This window comes from Candida theae, assembly GCF_024610275.1.
Source record: "Candida theae strain CBS 12239 chromosome Unknown scaffold9, whole genome shotgun sequence".
Classification (NCBI taxonomy): Eukaryota; Fungi; Ascomycota; class Pichiomycetes; order Serinales; family Debaryomycetaceae; genus Lodderomyces; species Lodderomyces theae.
The window spans coordinates 15,909-29,072 of record NW_026261447.1 but is presented as its reverse complement, the minus strand read 5'-3'; the positions used below and the strand labels follow the sequence as shown (position 1 = coordinate 29,072).

The 13,164-nt window shown below is 41.1% G+C and overlaps 8 protein-coding genes across 8 annotated transcripts; 2 read left to right on the top strand and 6 right to left on the bottom strand. All coding sequences in view use genetic code 12, as the record gives it.

Annotated features, from left to right (window-relative positions):
• Positions 1 to 169: 169 nt before the first annotated feature.
• FAR1 (cyclin-dependent protein serine/threonine kinase inhibiting protein) lies at positions 170 to 2,866 on the bottom strand (the record flags this gene model as incomplete). Its single annotated transcript, XM_051752872.1, has 1 exon — positions 170 to 2,866. One exon carries the CDS (start codon positions 2,864 to 2,866, stop codon positions 170 to 172), a length of 2,697 nt encoding a protein of 898 aa, XP_051607948.1.
• A 683-nt stretch (positions 2,867 to 3,549) lies between these two features.
• Positions 3,550 to 5,898, bottom strand: VPS70 (putative zinc metalloprotease; the record flags this gene model as incomplete). Its single annotated transcript, XM_051752871.1, has 1 exon — positions 3,550 to 5,898. One exon carries the CDS (start codon positions 5,896 to 5,898, stop codon positions 3,550 to 3,552), a length of 2,349 nt encoding a protein of 782 aa, XP_051607947.1.
• Positions 5,899 to 6,243: 345 nt separating this feature from the next.
• On the top strand, positions 6,244 to 6,690 carry KGF57_003449 (uncharacterized protein; the record flags this gene model as incomplete). Its single annotated transcript, XM_051752870.1, has 1 exon — positions 6,244 to 6,690. One exon carries the CDS (start codon positions 6,244 to 6,246, stop codon positions 6,688 to 6,690), a length of 447 nt encoding a protein of 148 aa, XP_051607946.1.
• Positions 6,691 to 6,785: 95 nt separating this feature from the next.
• Positions 6,786 to 7,478, bottom strand: KGF57_003448 (ribulose-phosphate 3-epimerase; the record flags this gene model as incomplete). The annotated part of the gene is made up of 1 exon (XM_051752869.1): positions 6,786 to 7,478. One exon carries the CDS (start codon positions 7,476 to 7,478, stop codon positions 6,786 to 6,788), a length of 693 nt encoding a protein of 230 aa, XP_051607945.1.
• A 335-nt stretch (positions 7,479 to 7,813) lies between these two features.
• On the top strand, positions 7,814 to 8,371 carry KGF57_003447 (uncharacterized protein; the record flags this gene model as incomplete). Its single annotated transcript, XM_051752867.1, has 1 exon — positions 7,814 to 8,371. The coding sequence occupies one exon, from the start codon at positions 7,814 to 7,816 to the stop codon at positions 8,369 to 8,371; it is 558 nt and encodes a 185-aa protein (XP_051607944.1).
• A 22-nt stretch (positions 8,372 to 8,393) lies between these two features.
• On the bottom strand, positions 8,394 to 9,461 carry KGF57_003446 (tRNA-specific adenosine deaminase; the record flags this gene model as incomplete). Its single annotated transcript, XM_051752866.1, has 1 exon — positions 8,394 to 9,461. The coding sequence occupies one exon, from the start codon at positions 9,459 to 9,461 to the stop codon at positions 8,394 to 8,396; it is 1,068 nt and encodes a 355-aa protein (XP_051607943.1).
• Positions 9,462 to 9,614: 153 nt separating this feature from the next.
• On the bottom strand, positions 9,615 to 10,076 carry KGF57_003445 (uncharacterized protein; the record flags this gene model as incomplete). Its single annotated transcript, XM_051752865.1, has 1 exon — positions 9,615 to 10,076. The coding sequence occupies one exon, from the start codon at positions 10,074 to 10,076 to the stop codon at positions 9,615 to 9,617; it is 462 nt and encodes a 153-aa protein (XP_051607942.1).
• Positions 10,077 to 10,215: 139 nt separating this feature from the next.
• Positions 10,216 to 12,183, bottom strand: FRP2 (Frp2p; the record flags this gene model as incomplete). Its single annotated transcript, XM_051752864.1, has 1 exon — positions 10,216 to 12,183. One exon carries the CDS (start codon positions 12,181 to 12,183, stop codon positions 10,216 to 10,218), a length of 1,968 nt encoding a protein of 655 aa, XP_051607941.1.
• Between the last annotated feature and the right edge of the window lie 981 nt (positions 12,184 to 13,164).

The window sequence follows — 13,164 nt, the reverse complement described above, 5'->3', positions numbered from 1 at the left end:
ACCAGCCATCTTTTTTTCCTTCGCAGCTTACACAAAATCAGTATTTTTCCGCGAAAGTCTTAACAAGGCGCAAAAAGAGGCCTCCAAGAACATTGCAATTCGCAGTCTTGTGGGTTTAAAACGAGCCATGGCTTAGTATTCAAAAATAAAATAAAAGTCTATATATAGCTCATACTAGGCTATATACCAAATCAAAACATTTGTCCACCGCTTCTTTAGTGTCTATATCAAATAAATCGATGATACTTCCAAGCTGGTCCACTAAAAAACTAACATATCGTTGGTTATCCAAGTTGATTGCTCTGGTAACTGCCATCAACTTTAACATGTTGTCATTGTGTGAGTCTAATACCATTTTATGGGGTTTGTTGTCGTCTCCCAAGCCTTGCGAAATACCTTTCAATAAACCATAAGCCACTGAAATGCAAGCCTGCAATGCACAAGGGCTTTCTTCTGCAATAGCTTGGCGCAAGTGCTGAATAATCAAAAGTTCTGCTTGTCGTTTTGCATATGGGGCGTTTCGACTCGGAGATAATGGGGGTAGAAGGGGTATGTCCAAGAAATATATGCTCTTTGGGAGGCTTTTCTCTGGTGATCCAGGCTCGGCAACTCTAGTCTCCCCGTTTGCTATAGGTAACTTTGGTGACCTCGATTGATCAATGTTGGCAATCACAGTTTTCTCTATCAGTTTATTGTCCCCCCAAGTTGCTCTGTAATTGAATAAAGGCACCTTGCCTAGTTCAGGATTGCTTTCTTGGACTTTCACGGTTATGAGGAAATTTCTTTCATCGGATGACGCTATGCCGTTAAAACTGATTTTTTGGGATTGACTTTCCATTTGCTTCATCTTTCCAAACAATTCAATAGATGAAATGGTGATGTTGTTCTCTGTCTTGAAATTAATCTCCAAGTGTGATATGCAAGTACTCTGTATTCTTTTCATCAAAAGCTCAATCGACAAAAAAAGCCTGTCGAAGGTTGCATATCGAAGTACCGGCTCATTCCCATATTCAAATTTAGAGACAGCCGACATCTCTTTGAAAATATCCACATGTGAACCAACTCTTAACAAAGTTAATGACATTCTTGGAACCCTTTTGATACCAAGGTTGTGTTTCCTCTCGTTGACAACGTCATACTCGCCGCAACTCAATAACAATAACTTATTGATTGAATTGTCTTTACAAGGAATGAAGGGGTATAAATCAGCACACTTTTCAAGCGCTACTTCCAACTCTTGAGCATCATTGCTGAATGTGTTTGCAACGATACTCATGTCCTTTATTATATCATCCCATCCGTTCCATGAGGCTTCAATACATCCAATAAATGTTCCGCTGGCCTTTGGATTGTGCAAGTGGTCAACACCAAGAAATATGAGTGCCATTTTGTCGGTGTCATTCAAAGAGGAGCGAATGTGGTGTAAAAACTCTTGCAACCTCAGTAGATAATCAGCATTGGACAAGTTCGTTTTGTTGAATAAGGGTACTGCAATAACAATATTCAATGCAAGAGGGTGAGGAGGGGGTAAGATTTTCGCCAAGTAGAAGCTTGGCAACTCTTCCCCATGTACAAGTAGATAATTAAAACGAATCAAGTTCAGGGGCACGTCAACATTGTACTGAAGGTCCAACCAACATGTGCTGGTGAATTGAAACAAATTGGTGTTGGGCTGTTGATTCTCCTTTACTTTCTGCAAGACATACTCCCATTTTTCTGTAATTGTTTGGCTGAACTGATTGCTGAGGTACAACTCGGGTAGGGAGCTGTCAGTTAGATTCAAATTTAGCACACCATCAATCATTCCCACCAGACACAAATCATTTGAAATTGAAACCACACCGGCTAGGGTTTCGTCGTTGTAGACCAACAAGAATTTGCTAAATAGGTATATGCAAGATTCATCCCATACCTCCCCGTCAACACTGATCCTCATTTTATCGAAAGCAATTAGCTCTCCTAGCTCACCATTCAAACTTAAACGTTCTATTACGTAATGGGACACTTTCCATTTCAATTTCAAATCAGACGGATTGAACTGTGAGCTTGAATTGGAGTAAATGGGGGGCGGTTTAATGTTCAAAACGTAGCTAACCTCGTTGTTTTCAAAAGGTTTGATTGGGTGCATTTCGCTTGTGCAAGTTATGATGGGCAGAAAAAGTAATGGCTCGCAGTCTACTTTACGTGCTGAAGTGGGTGGCGTGTGAAGCTGATTGTTGATAATTTGGTCCGTTGGTGTACTAATCAACGGTGCTGAGGCATTTTGCAGTAAGATGGGGGTGTCCATTGTAGAGTCAGTTTCATCGTCATCGTCATCGTCATCGTCACTGGATTCGTTGTCTATTCCAGTCATTGTCAGTGTGGAGCCGAACGCACCAAGATAAACATCTTCGTCAACCACATTGGTGGATGCTTTACAGATATCGCAAATGGGTAATTGCTTTCTGTTTCGTGGGTCGATAAGCATCATAAAGCAATTCTTGTGACACAAGTGTTCACACAGAAGTGGTATAATGGTCTCTCCGGGTAGAGTGAGTTGTATTGAGTCCTGGCAGAAACAACATATCTGTCCATTGTGCCGCTTTGATGACTTGATTGGTTTCTCGAGAAGGTGACCGACAAAAACATCCATTTGAGGAGTTGGGGACATTCCAAAGAGTGGCTTCTCCTTTTTCAAGTCAACCAATTGAGCCAAAGTGGAAGGTTCAAATGAGGGGGCCTGTTCAATTTTAGGATTTTTTTTCAAAATAGTAACTGCCTTGGTACTCTTGTCTCCATTGAGCTCAGTGCTAACGAGTAGTGGGTCGACATTTCGAAAGGAAGTATTCCTTAGCTTGTCAACCAATGATGATCTTTTGTTCGACATGGGAGGAGATGGTTGTGATGGACTGTTTCAGGAAAAAAATGTACACCCGGAAAGCAAATTCAAATGACTTTTCAAGGATATTTATAATAGACTTTCAAAAAGTTTTGAGTTTCAGACAAAAAAAAAAAAAAAAATTGGGCTGATACCTGTTGATTACACAATAAAATTACACAATAAGGAAATGAAATTTTGATTAAATTTTTAACACGACGATAGCGATGTAATGGGTCACGCGCAAGGTGATTGCGTAGGGTTCATGCTGTGGGAAAAATAATGCTTCATAGAACTCGGGGAAAGTTATATCGGTGACACTGTCAATGGCCCAGTCTCCAACCGCACTCTTCCGGGCAAGGGATGAGGTGAAATAAACTATCCTTTATTATATAGAAAAAAAAAAAAAACGGAAATATTATTTTACTACATTTGCAAGGGAAAGCTTGGCTGAAATTTCCCTCGGCTTTATAAAGAAAAACTCACATCATTCAACCTCTAAACATTTAATGGAAAGCAATGTTGAGAGAGTAAGGTCAACGTAGTCGATGACTTTGGTCTAATCTGGTGATCTACCCAACTTCAATTCCTTGCTCGGATCTATCCTGCCCTACATTGTAAGAAAAAATCAAGCATTCATGAACAACCAAAAAAAAAAAAAGTCAACTACACACTGCAGGTCCTCCCCCACATCAGTGCAACAAAATGTTGGCAACTCTGGAAACTGTACTTTCAAGGATTTGCAACCAATCGACAAATCTGTCGAAATCGCCGTCTTCAATAGCTTCATTCAATCCTGGCAAGTTTTGTCCAGCATACCCGGTGTATCTACCACTAGCGAAAACAATATGCTTAAACCATGGTCTCTTGTGCAATCCCTTTGAGTGCAAAAAGTTACGTTCAAAGTATTGCAAACCTTTGTTGTGGGTTTTGATTTGGAAGTGTAACTTGATCTTTTTCCAAAGTGGCAATTCGTCATACAAATCATGCAGCTTCTGTAATTCCTTTGATTCATAATCAAACTTTTCAGTTGAGTTGGCGAGGAATTTCAATTGGTGATGAGTATGGTGGATCAAGTCGCCTAAAGTCTTGTTATGGTGATGGTGAGGATGGTGTGCTTTTCCGTTAGTCAATCCCAATTGCATTGGCTTACAAATTGGATACGAAAAGTAACCTTGAGTGATTTCATCAATGTAGTTGTATTCCTCCAAATCAAATTGTTTATCATGCCCACCAACTTTCTTGTCGAACCATTTCTTTGGCACGTTGTGGATGGTTGCTTTATAGTACTCCAATAACCCACTTGCATAATCGTTAAGATTGAAATGAATCACCTCTCTCTCGCTCAACCCTAAAGCTAACAATGCCAAAAACTTGGCGGCCAAGTTGTGATAAACAAACCCCTTATCTCCAAACTTTTCCATCCAGTGGTAGGAATCATAATTTGAATGGTAATGGTATATTGCGTCATCTTTGCCACCACCGAAGGCGAAATCAAGTGATGGAATACCCAAGTGCTCTAAAAAGACAGTATAGTCTGATCCGCTTCCCAAGGTTGGAATATGTTCTCCCTTGTGGTTTTTAACGTAATGCTCATACAAGCTGCCTCCCTTTGGGTACTCCAACTTTTTGGTGGTTTCAAAAATCAAGTCATTCAACACTGGCGACGACTCCAAGTGCAAGTTGCTTCCAACAGCAGAAACATCCACGTTCAAATAAGCAACCACTTCACGCTGATACTTCTTGGAAAAGTACTCACCCAGCTCAGTAGATCCCAACAATCCGTACTCTTCTCCGTCATAGCTTTGCAATACAATGGTTCTCTTGAACTTGTGGCCAGCTCTTTTCAAATCTCCCAATGCGCGCGCCACTTCCAACAAAGAGGAAGAGCCACTATTTGGGTCGCCTGCGCCACCTTTTATCCAAGCATCCCTGTGGTTTCCAAGGATGATGACCTCGTTGGGCTTTTCTCCCTTAATCTCACCGTACACATTCCACAATGTGGTGATCTTGTAGTCTTGTTCATTGTACAAGTTCAATTCGTACTTTGACGGGCCTGTGGAGTAGTCAAATCCATCCAATTCTCCCTTGAATCCATCAATCCTTGCACCGTGTTTATTCAACTTGCGCAAAATTGGCTTCACCTCACGGTAGGAAATGGGCAATACAGGAATCTTCCCAATACTATCATGAGGATCTTTTCTTTCAGCATCGGGCTTGGATGGGTATCCTGGGGTTGTTGGATCACCAGGTGCAGCGCCTTCTCCTCCAAGGAATTGGACACTTCCACGTTGCACAGAACTTTCTTGTCTTGCAGGTCCCTTGGGGTATTGCTCGTACCCGTTGGCAGGAGTTATGCCATTATCATCTCCGGGATCCGAGTATATCAATACCCCAACAGCACCCAACTCTTGAGCAAATTTTACCTTCAAACCACGAAAGATTTTGCCATAACGAACAACAACAATCTTGCCCTTGGCATCAACGCCATTGTCTTTCAATAGTTCAAAATCCTCTCTGGTCCCGTAATTGGCATAGATGTACTGCCCTGTAACGTTTCCATTAGCTGAATAACCCAAAAATGTGGGAACAGTGTCATTGTGTGTTGTTGGGTCCTCGTCAATGACATCTTCTTTCAATGGGGCTGTGTAGACGACTTCGCCTTTGGAGTCAAGCAATTTCAAGTCGTGGTCCTTTGGGTAAGAAACCAAGATTTCATACGGATCGATTGTTGTCTCAAAACCAAATTCTTTAAATTTTGCCTCTGTCCATTCCACTAAGCCGTAGTTGGTTCCTGCCAAGTGAGGTTCAGCTGTGTACTTTTTTGACCATTCTGGCGCCAAATTGACTTTAAGTGAATCTAAAATAACCTGTTCAGGATCAAGCTCGGGACCATCATTGATTTTGAAAAATGGGGTGCTGAAAGTGTTGAAGTAAACTACTAGTCCAATTACTGAAACCCATCCCAACACCTTTAACAAAGGACTTGTTTTCTTTTTTGGCACAACCAGAGTGTGCTTCACTGCAGCTTTTTCATCCATTGATTGAGCCATTGCAGTTGGGAAATGATGATGAAGAAGAAGAAGAAGAGGAGGAGGAGGTGGTGGTGGTGGTGGAGAAGAAGGAAGAAGAATTTTAGAAAAATGAATTGGATTGCTGTCTCAGGAAAAATGTATGTTGGAGGAGGTGGTGGAGGATCTAATTTGTGCCGTGCAAGTTGTGGCGTCACTGTGCGGTGCAGTGCATGCAGTACGATGTCGCAATAAAATGCGACACTGCAAGAAAACACGACACTAATTCCTATCTCATCGGTTGAAATTTCTTTTCCACTTCCTACGATGCATATAACCTGTATTCATCTCTTTAATATCAACGTATAAGCAGCCATGGCGGGAAGAAATGCTATAAACAAACCAAAGATCAAAATGTTGGCACATAGTCACGCAAAATCGCTCAGCAGGAAGAGGTCATTGAGAAACGCCATCCAGACAAGGTCATCCACATCACGTTATGCTCCAAAAGGAACTACAGCCCCAAGACCAACCGATTCCAAGGCTGTTGCATTATATACAGGGGAATCACCAGCACCAAGCTCGGTAATGACGACGAATACTTTATCTAAAAAAAGGGCCAAGAAGATTGCCAGAAATCAAAAATACTTTACCAAGAAGCAAGAGGGGGATATCTTGATGAGTATAGATGCGGATTTGAAGAATTCAAATTTAGAACAAACAAAGAAAGCGTTGTGGAGTTTGATAGAGCTGCGTGAAAAGAATGGGCCTGCAGTAGTTGCAGATGGCGAGGGAACCACTTTGGGAATTCAATCATTTTGAGAGAGGGAAAGATGCAATTCAATTGGGCCCAGTCATTTTATTTAGTTTACAATTTTTTTATTCACATCTATTCGTTCTGTTGTACCCCAATCTATCTATTTTTCTCTAGCTACTATACTTTCGTCAACTGTCTTTTTCAAAAACTGAGTAACTTCCTTTGGATCCTCGGCTTTGAAAACAGAAGTACCAGCAACAATGACATTTGCTCCAGCGTAGGCAGCAGGCTTGACTGTCTCTTTACCCAATCCCCCATCGACCTCAATGTCCAAATGAGGGTACTTTTCCCTCAAAGTTTCCACCTTGGGCATCATATCCTGCATAAACTTTTGTCCTCCAAATCCTGGCTCAACAGTCATAACCAACACCATATCCAAATCTTTGGCATATGGATAAACAGCCTCTACTGGTGTGTTTGGTTTGATTCCCATTGCAGCTTTCAATCCGTGTTTCTTAATCTTTGCGATAACAGCTGCCGGATCCTTTGTTGCCTCGTAATGGAAGGTGTACGAATCTCCTCCTGCTTTGGCAATGTCTTCGATCCATTGCTCAGGGTCAGACACCATCATGTGGCAATCAAACACAATTGGCTTACCGCTATCTCTTGGAAATTGCTTTCGCAAACTTTCAATCACTGGAGCACCAAATGAAATGTTGGGGACAAAATGTCCATCCATAACGTCCAAATGTAACCAATCAACGTCCCCAGTGTCGACGACTTTTTTACAATTGCAACCCAAGTTGGCAAAATCAGAAGCAAGAATCGAAGGTGAAATGATTGACTTGACCATAGTGGTGTAGTGAGTATGAGACACAGCAAAGAAGAGGCAAACGCGGGTAAACTTTTTTTGTCCAACAATTCAAATCAGAACTGCGAGTGAGATTTTGTTAGAAAATATCAGCCAAAGCCAAGAGAGTAGATTTTCAGGTAAACTAGTCGGTAAGCTGTATAGTCAATTGTAATTTACCTCTTGTTTTTGATCTCTTGCTATTGGCAGATCTGTCGCTCCTTTGTGGCCAAGTTGTGATCTACTTTCACCGGGTCTCTCTAACTCCTGCGCCTTTAATTGAGAAAAATATCGGCACCAAAATTTTGAACGTTTAGGACTTTTCCTGAGAACCATAGATGTCTGAAGAACACACCCCATCCACTGAGGGAGCTTCCTACTCCGAACAGATTCTAGAGTCAGCAAGAAGGAACAACACCGAGCTCTTACTTCAAATCAAATCGGAATTGAATAATGACCAGGAGAAGCTTTCACAATTGATCAACGATACCCATGAGGTAATATCCAACAATACTCCATTACACATTGCTTGTCAGTTGGGCAACTGGGAATTCATAGATATTGTATTGGATATTGAAGGGGTGGAAATTGATCCGCAAAACAGAGCAAAGGAAACGCCATTACATCTTGCAGTAAGGTACACCACAGATGAGCCCGATCATGGATATTTCATTGTCGATAATTTGTTGGATGCTGGGTCAGATCCAAGAATCAAGGACAAGGACGGACTCAAGCCTAGAGATTATGTAAATAAGGACAATGAAAAATTGTTACAGTTGTTGGAGAGTGCTGAATACGCTATATCAATGGAGGATACCGACCAGGAACGATTGGCAGCATTTGCAAAGGAACAAGAGGCGGAAGATGGTTCAGCCTCGGGATCAGAATCAGATTGAAATAGCTACATAGAATACACATCTACAAATCGAAATCGTCAATGGATGTGGGTCTCCAGTTTTGTAGTAAATCTCGACCTTCCTGCTTTATTGCTTGTCTCGTGTTGTGGAATGCTTTAAACTGGCTGTACCTTGATTCATTCACTTTGCAAATACGGGTGAGCTTTTGTAGGAAGCTTTTATTGCTTATGATGCTCTCACCACCCGGTTTTGGCGCTTTATTTTTGATGAATGCCCCATTTTTGACACCATTATTCAACACTTGGAGTAAGTTGTGTGGCACAATGTAGAGCAAAGAGAGTGGACTTGGCTCCTTTTCATCAGACTTGTGAAATTCATAAGCTTTAGTTTTGTACTTGAGAAGCTTTAAATAGTGTCCATTTTCAGTTTGGAAACGGTTCTTAAAACATCGGTCAAAATCAGCTGTGTCCACGTTATTCACAACCAAATACTCTAGATAAATGGGCTCGAAGATATGCGAAGTTGCTGCATTGCATATTCCAGTTAGTTGTTTCAAGCATAGTTTGTCGGAACACGACTTTGAATAGGAAATAAGACTATCGGTCCTTCCTGGCTTGGTTCTCACCACTCCCAATTGATCAAAATGATTTCGTCCCCTATAGAAGCCCTCTGTCAGAGATGACGTCCAGGAATCGTTAGATTCTAGCAAAGACGATAGATAGTTCATCGAAACGTCTCCACAAGGAGGCTCACTTACAAACAAAGCCAATTTCGCATCCTTTCGAAATCGAACCTGATTGTGATACCTCTCAACCCATGCTGATGGCAAATTAGACGCTTCCTCCAAGAGAAAGTAATTGAAAAGCCTCAATGCCAAAATCTCTGCGTGCATGTCATGCACTACCTTTCCATTTGAATAGCTCCGAACCTTATCTGGCAACACTTTGACTCCTGTTGCCAAGGTTATGGGAGTAATTTTGCTGTCGCTGGTGATTGCAACTACACCTGCTAGCACAGTCCATTCCTTGACTCCGTTCGAGCGTGTTGTGGGCTTCCCCGACTTTGCATTCAACTTATTAAACTCGGTGATCACGGCTGTTGCGATATCGCTTCCCAATTCATTGACCATTTGCGGTGGAAGGTTGTCACAAACATTTTTTTTTGTCCGCTCAAATTTTTCAAGAGGTGTATCTACATGAATGGCCCAGTTATGATGAACCTTTACAAGTAAATGCTTCATTCCCAAATATTCATAAACACTCCTCTTCTGATCTATGTAGCACTATTTCCTGCTTCTTCTAACCAAGGCACCTATTATTCCAACCCCCACCGCCAAAACACCACCTGCAACGCCTATTCCAATCAATCCCTCCTGTGCAATCTTGTCATTAATATTATCTAATAAGCTCAACGCCTGTGAGTTTTCCGGTTCCGACTTCAACAAGGTCTCAACGTAGCGTTTGGCGTTGGTGTAATCGCCCAATTTGAATGATCCCAAGCTCAAGTAGTACAATACCTCTCTTCTCATGGAACTCTCTTGTTTGTATAAGGTGGTAAGTATCACAACTGCTTCCTGCTGGTGTTTCCGCGCTGGCGATTTCAACAAACCCCATGCATAATTGAATTGTGTCTGTGGGGATGGTTTCAGTCCTTCTGATTTGAGTTGATTGCGGAGAACATTCAACTGTTCCTCCGAAAGTGGTTGTTTTAGCTCTTCCAACGCTGGGTATACTGATCCGAACATGCTTGTGTAAGAGAACGTGTGGCGAGGCGAAGGGCAGCAAAGGAAAGGAAAGGAAAGGAAAGAGAAGGGTGATTGATCAGACTTCTTTTTCTGCGCGCATATATAAATTACGCTAAAATGTCCTGTACCCCAGACAACACTATGAGTAATACGATTCATTATAAAAATAGATATTAGGTGCCTCTTTCATCCACCTATAGCTCTGAGTGTGATACTCCACACTCTTTCCAAAGTTCTGGTCTTCCCCACAACTCAAAATAGCCAATGACTTAAAGTAGTTGTTGCCTGAATACTCGATGCTGGCGATGTGTGTTTTGAGTGTTTGGTCAATATCCATAGGTTGAAAGAGTTTGGTGGGAATAGAGTGAACCATTGAAATATTGCTCGAGTTGCATTTTTCCACTTCTGTACTTACTCTCACCGACACATCGTTTTTGTCGCCGTTATTCTTGAATGGATTCAACTCTATGGGTTGGTCATTTACAGCTTCTCCTTCAATGAATACTATGAGCTTTAACTTCCCCAATTTGATAAACTTGATTAACTTACCAAGTAAATGGCTATAATAGCCAGTCATTTTAACAGACTCCACGGACCAATAGACGGAAATAATAGGGTGTGCAGGTCTCCCCAAGTAGTCTTTGTCGACTTCTTTTCTGTCGATAGTTTGTAGCAAGTCCAAGCATACAGGTAAAATGAATGAAGCACCAAGACCTTGTGCTAGGAATGCCACCGAATCAAACGTCAACAACGGTTGGCATTTGCCTCCCAGGGGACCCCTGAATGCTACCTTCCAAATAACAGTTTCCGGGTTGACGATTTTTCTGTACTCTGGCAATGTTGCGGTAGCATTTGGCGACGATGTACTCTTCAACCTCAACCTCTCCAAAACAGGTCTCAAATTCATGAACAATTTATCCAACTTTGGCCTGTACCAAAGAATATAATCCATTTCTGTCTCCTCCCCGGCCAATTGTTTATCTCTTAGTTCGATAAATTTTTCAAACATCTTTTTAGTGAAGCCATTTCTTTTTCTCACAATAACAACCATCTTTCCAGAATCGGGCAAGCTTGCAATCATAAAGGGATGATGCTGAAAAAAGTCAATCTTTCTAACATTGAAATAGATGTGCAGACCAGCTTTCCAATTTCCGTATTTGAACTTGATCAATCCAAACCACGAGTTGGGGTTAAATTTGTGATTAACCTTTACAGGTATGGACACTTTCATAATATCATCATCCAACATCTCAAACTGTGACCAACCTTTAGTGGGCGATTTCTTACTATGCACAATCCCATATATACGTCCAATAACCTTGTCGAGAACCAACAAGTGTACACCAATTACTACCATGGCTTTAGCGCTATTGTTATGAAAGAATGCCATAAGTAGCATAATAAAAGATTGAACACGATGATTGACCATTGATTGGTCGTACCAGTATTTACGGATAATTTTGACATTACCCAACGCAAGCAAGACAAAAGTGGCGTATGCAATAATCCCATAAACATTCTGGGGATATTTTGGATGTATACTTGACCATTCGGGTTTGTCCCAGTAGTAAAAAACAACAGCTACGTGGAATGTAACAACAACAAACATCATAAATGAAAACCAAATGTGAAGAAAAGTCGTTCGTTCGTAAGTGAGGCCCGTCACACCAGTGATAAAGTCACCTTTGGTAATCAAAAGGAAGATTGCTGGAACCTGGCCAATACCGACTCTGGCACATCTCTTAGCAATAGCAAATGTCTTTGGTATATATGTGATGTCGTGGGTGTCAACGTAACACAACTTCCCATTCAATAGGATAAAAAACAAAAACAATATCAAGACACTGGGCTTATAGTATATCTTTCTGCTCCTTATTCTCATAGATAAAGTGTAGTTTAATGTGTTCCAAATGTTGAGCAAGACAAAGTATAGTTTAAACCTGTTGGATTTGACGAACCTCTTTTGTCTCAATGTTCGTGGAATCCAGAAAAAGATGACACCATGCACAGCAAAAATGATCAAGCTAAACGCACAGCTGATCCATTGATTTTTGGTATTTCTGTCTTTTTCAACTAACTTTTGAAGTTCAACCGGTAGTTCACTCATGGTGATGGAAAGAAAAGATGCAGAAGCTGAGTTATGAGATGAGACATACTGGTTGGATGTTATATGTGTTTGTCAGATTGACGTCAGAGAATAGCTGAAGGGTGATTGCGCAAGACCTTTTCTGCCCAGAAATGTAAACGCAACTTATTCCTAAAAAAGCACCACCCGGAAAAGGATCCAGAATGCACATCCTAAGAAACACTAGACTTTCTGATGCAATTTTGTTTTGTTTGTAGAATTTTTTTCTTGTCATTGCAATTAACGATAAAGCCGAAGACGCAAATTGCAACACAAAGCTTGAACCCTCAACCTGAGTCTGGACTTAAATGCGCGCTGTTATCGTTTCGAACACTTTTGCAGCACTGTGATAGACCTGAGTTGTGAAAGCTCAGAGCAGCAACCCTTAGCTCATCAACCAGTAACATTTAACATTGATGGCTATCGTTTGCAAAAAAAAAAAAATAAATAAATAAAAGTGTGCCCCGGCTATGCCCCGGATGTACCGTCGTACATATCGGTATCAACATCAGCCGCTTAAATTACTTCAATGATCCAAATTTTCTTGGAAATATTTCTTGTAATCACTTTTGTTACTCCATTTATTGAGTGACAAAAAAAGATCAATTTTATCAGATTGATCAAAAACATAAGCAAAAGTCCCCCCCCCCACACACACACACACGCACACACGATTCTTCGCTTGTTACAGACAATAAGTCTCAATTAAGATTGTTTTGAGTTGACCAGTAGATATGGTGGTGCCAACAACCTGAATAAAGTCAAATGCAAAAGTTATCTCTATAACACAGCTCAACTATTCAATTGAATCGATGGAATGGATGATTAGTCCCATGAAGGATAACTTTCGTGGTGATGGCAGATTCTGTAGTACTCGTCGGAGTCTGTAATTCCGATGTAGTCTGTGTGAGCAACAAAAGTCACTTTTGCGGGTTGGGGGTGCAGTAAATTGTCTAAAATCAA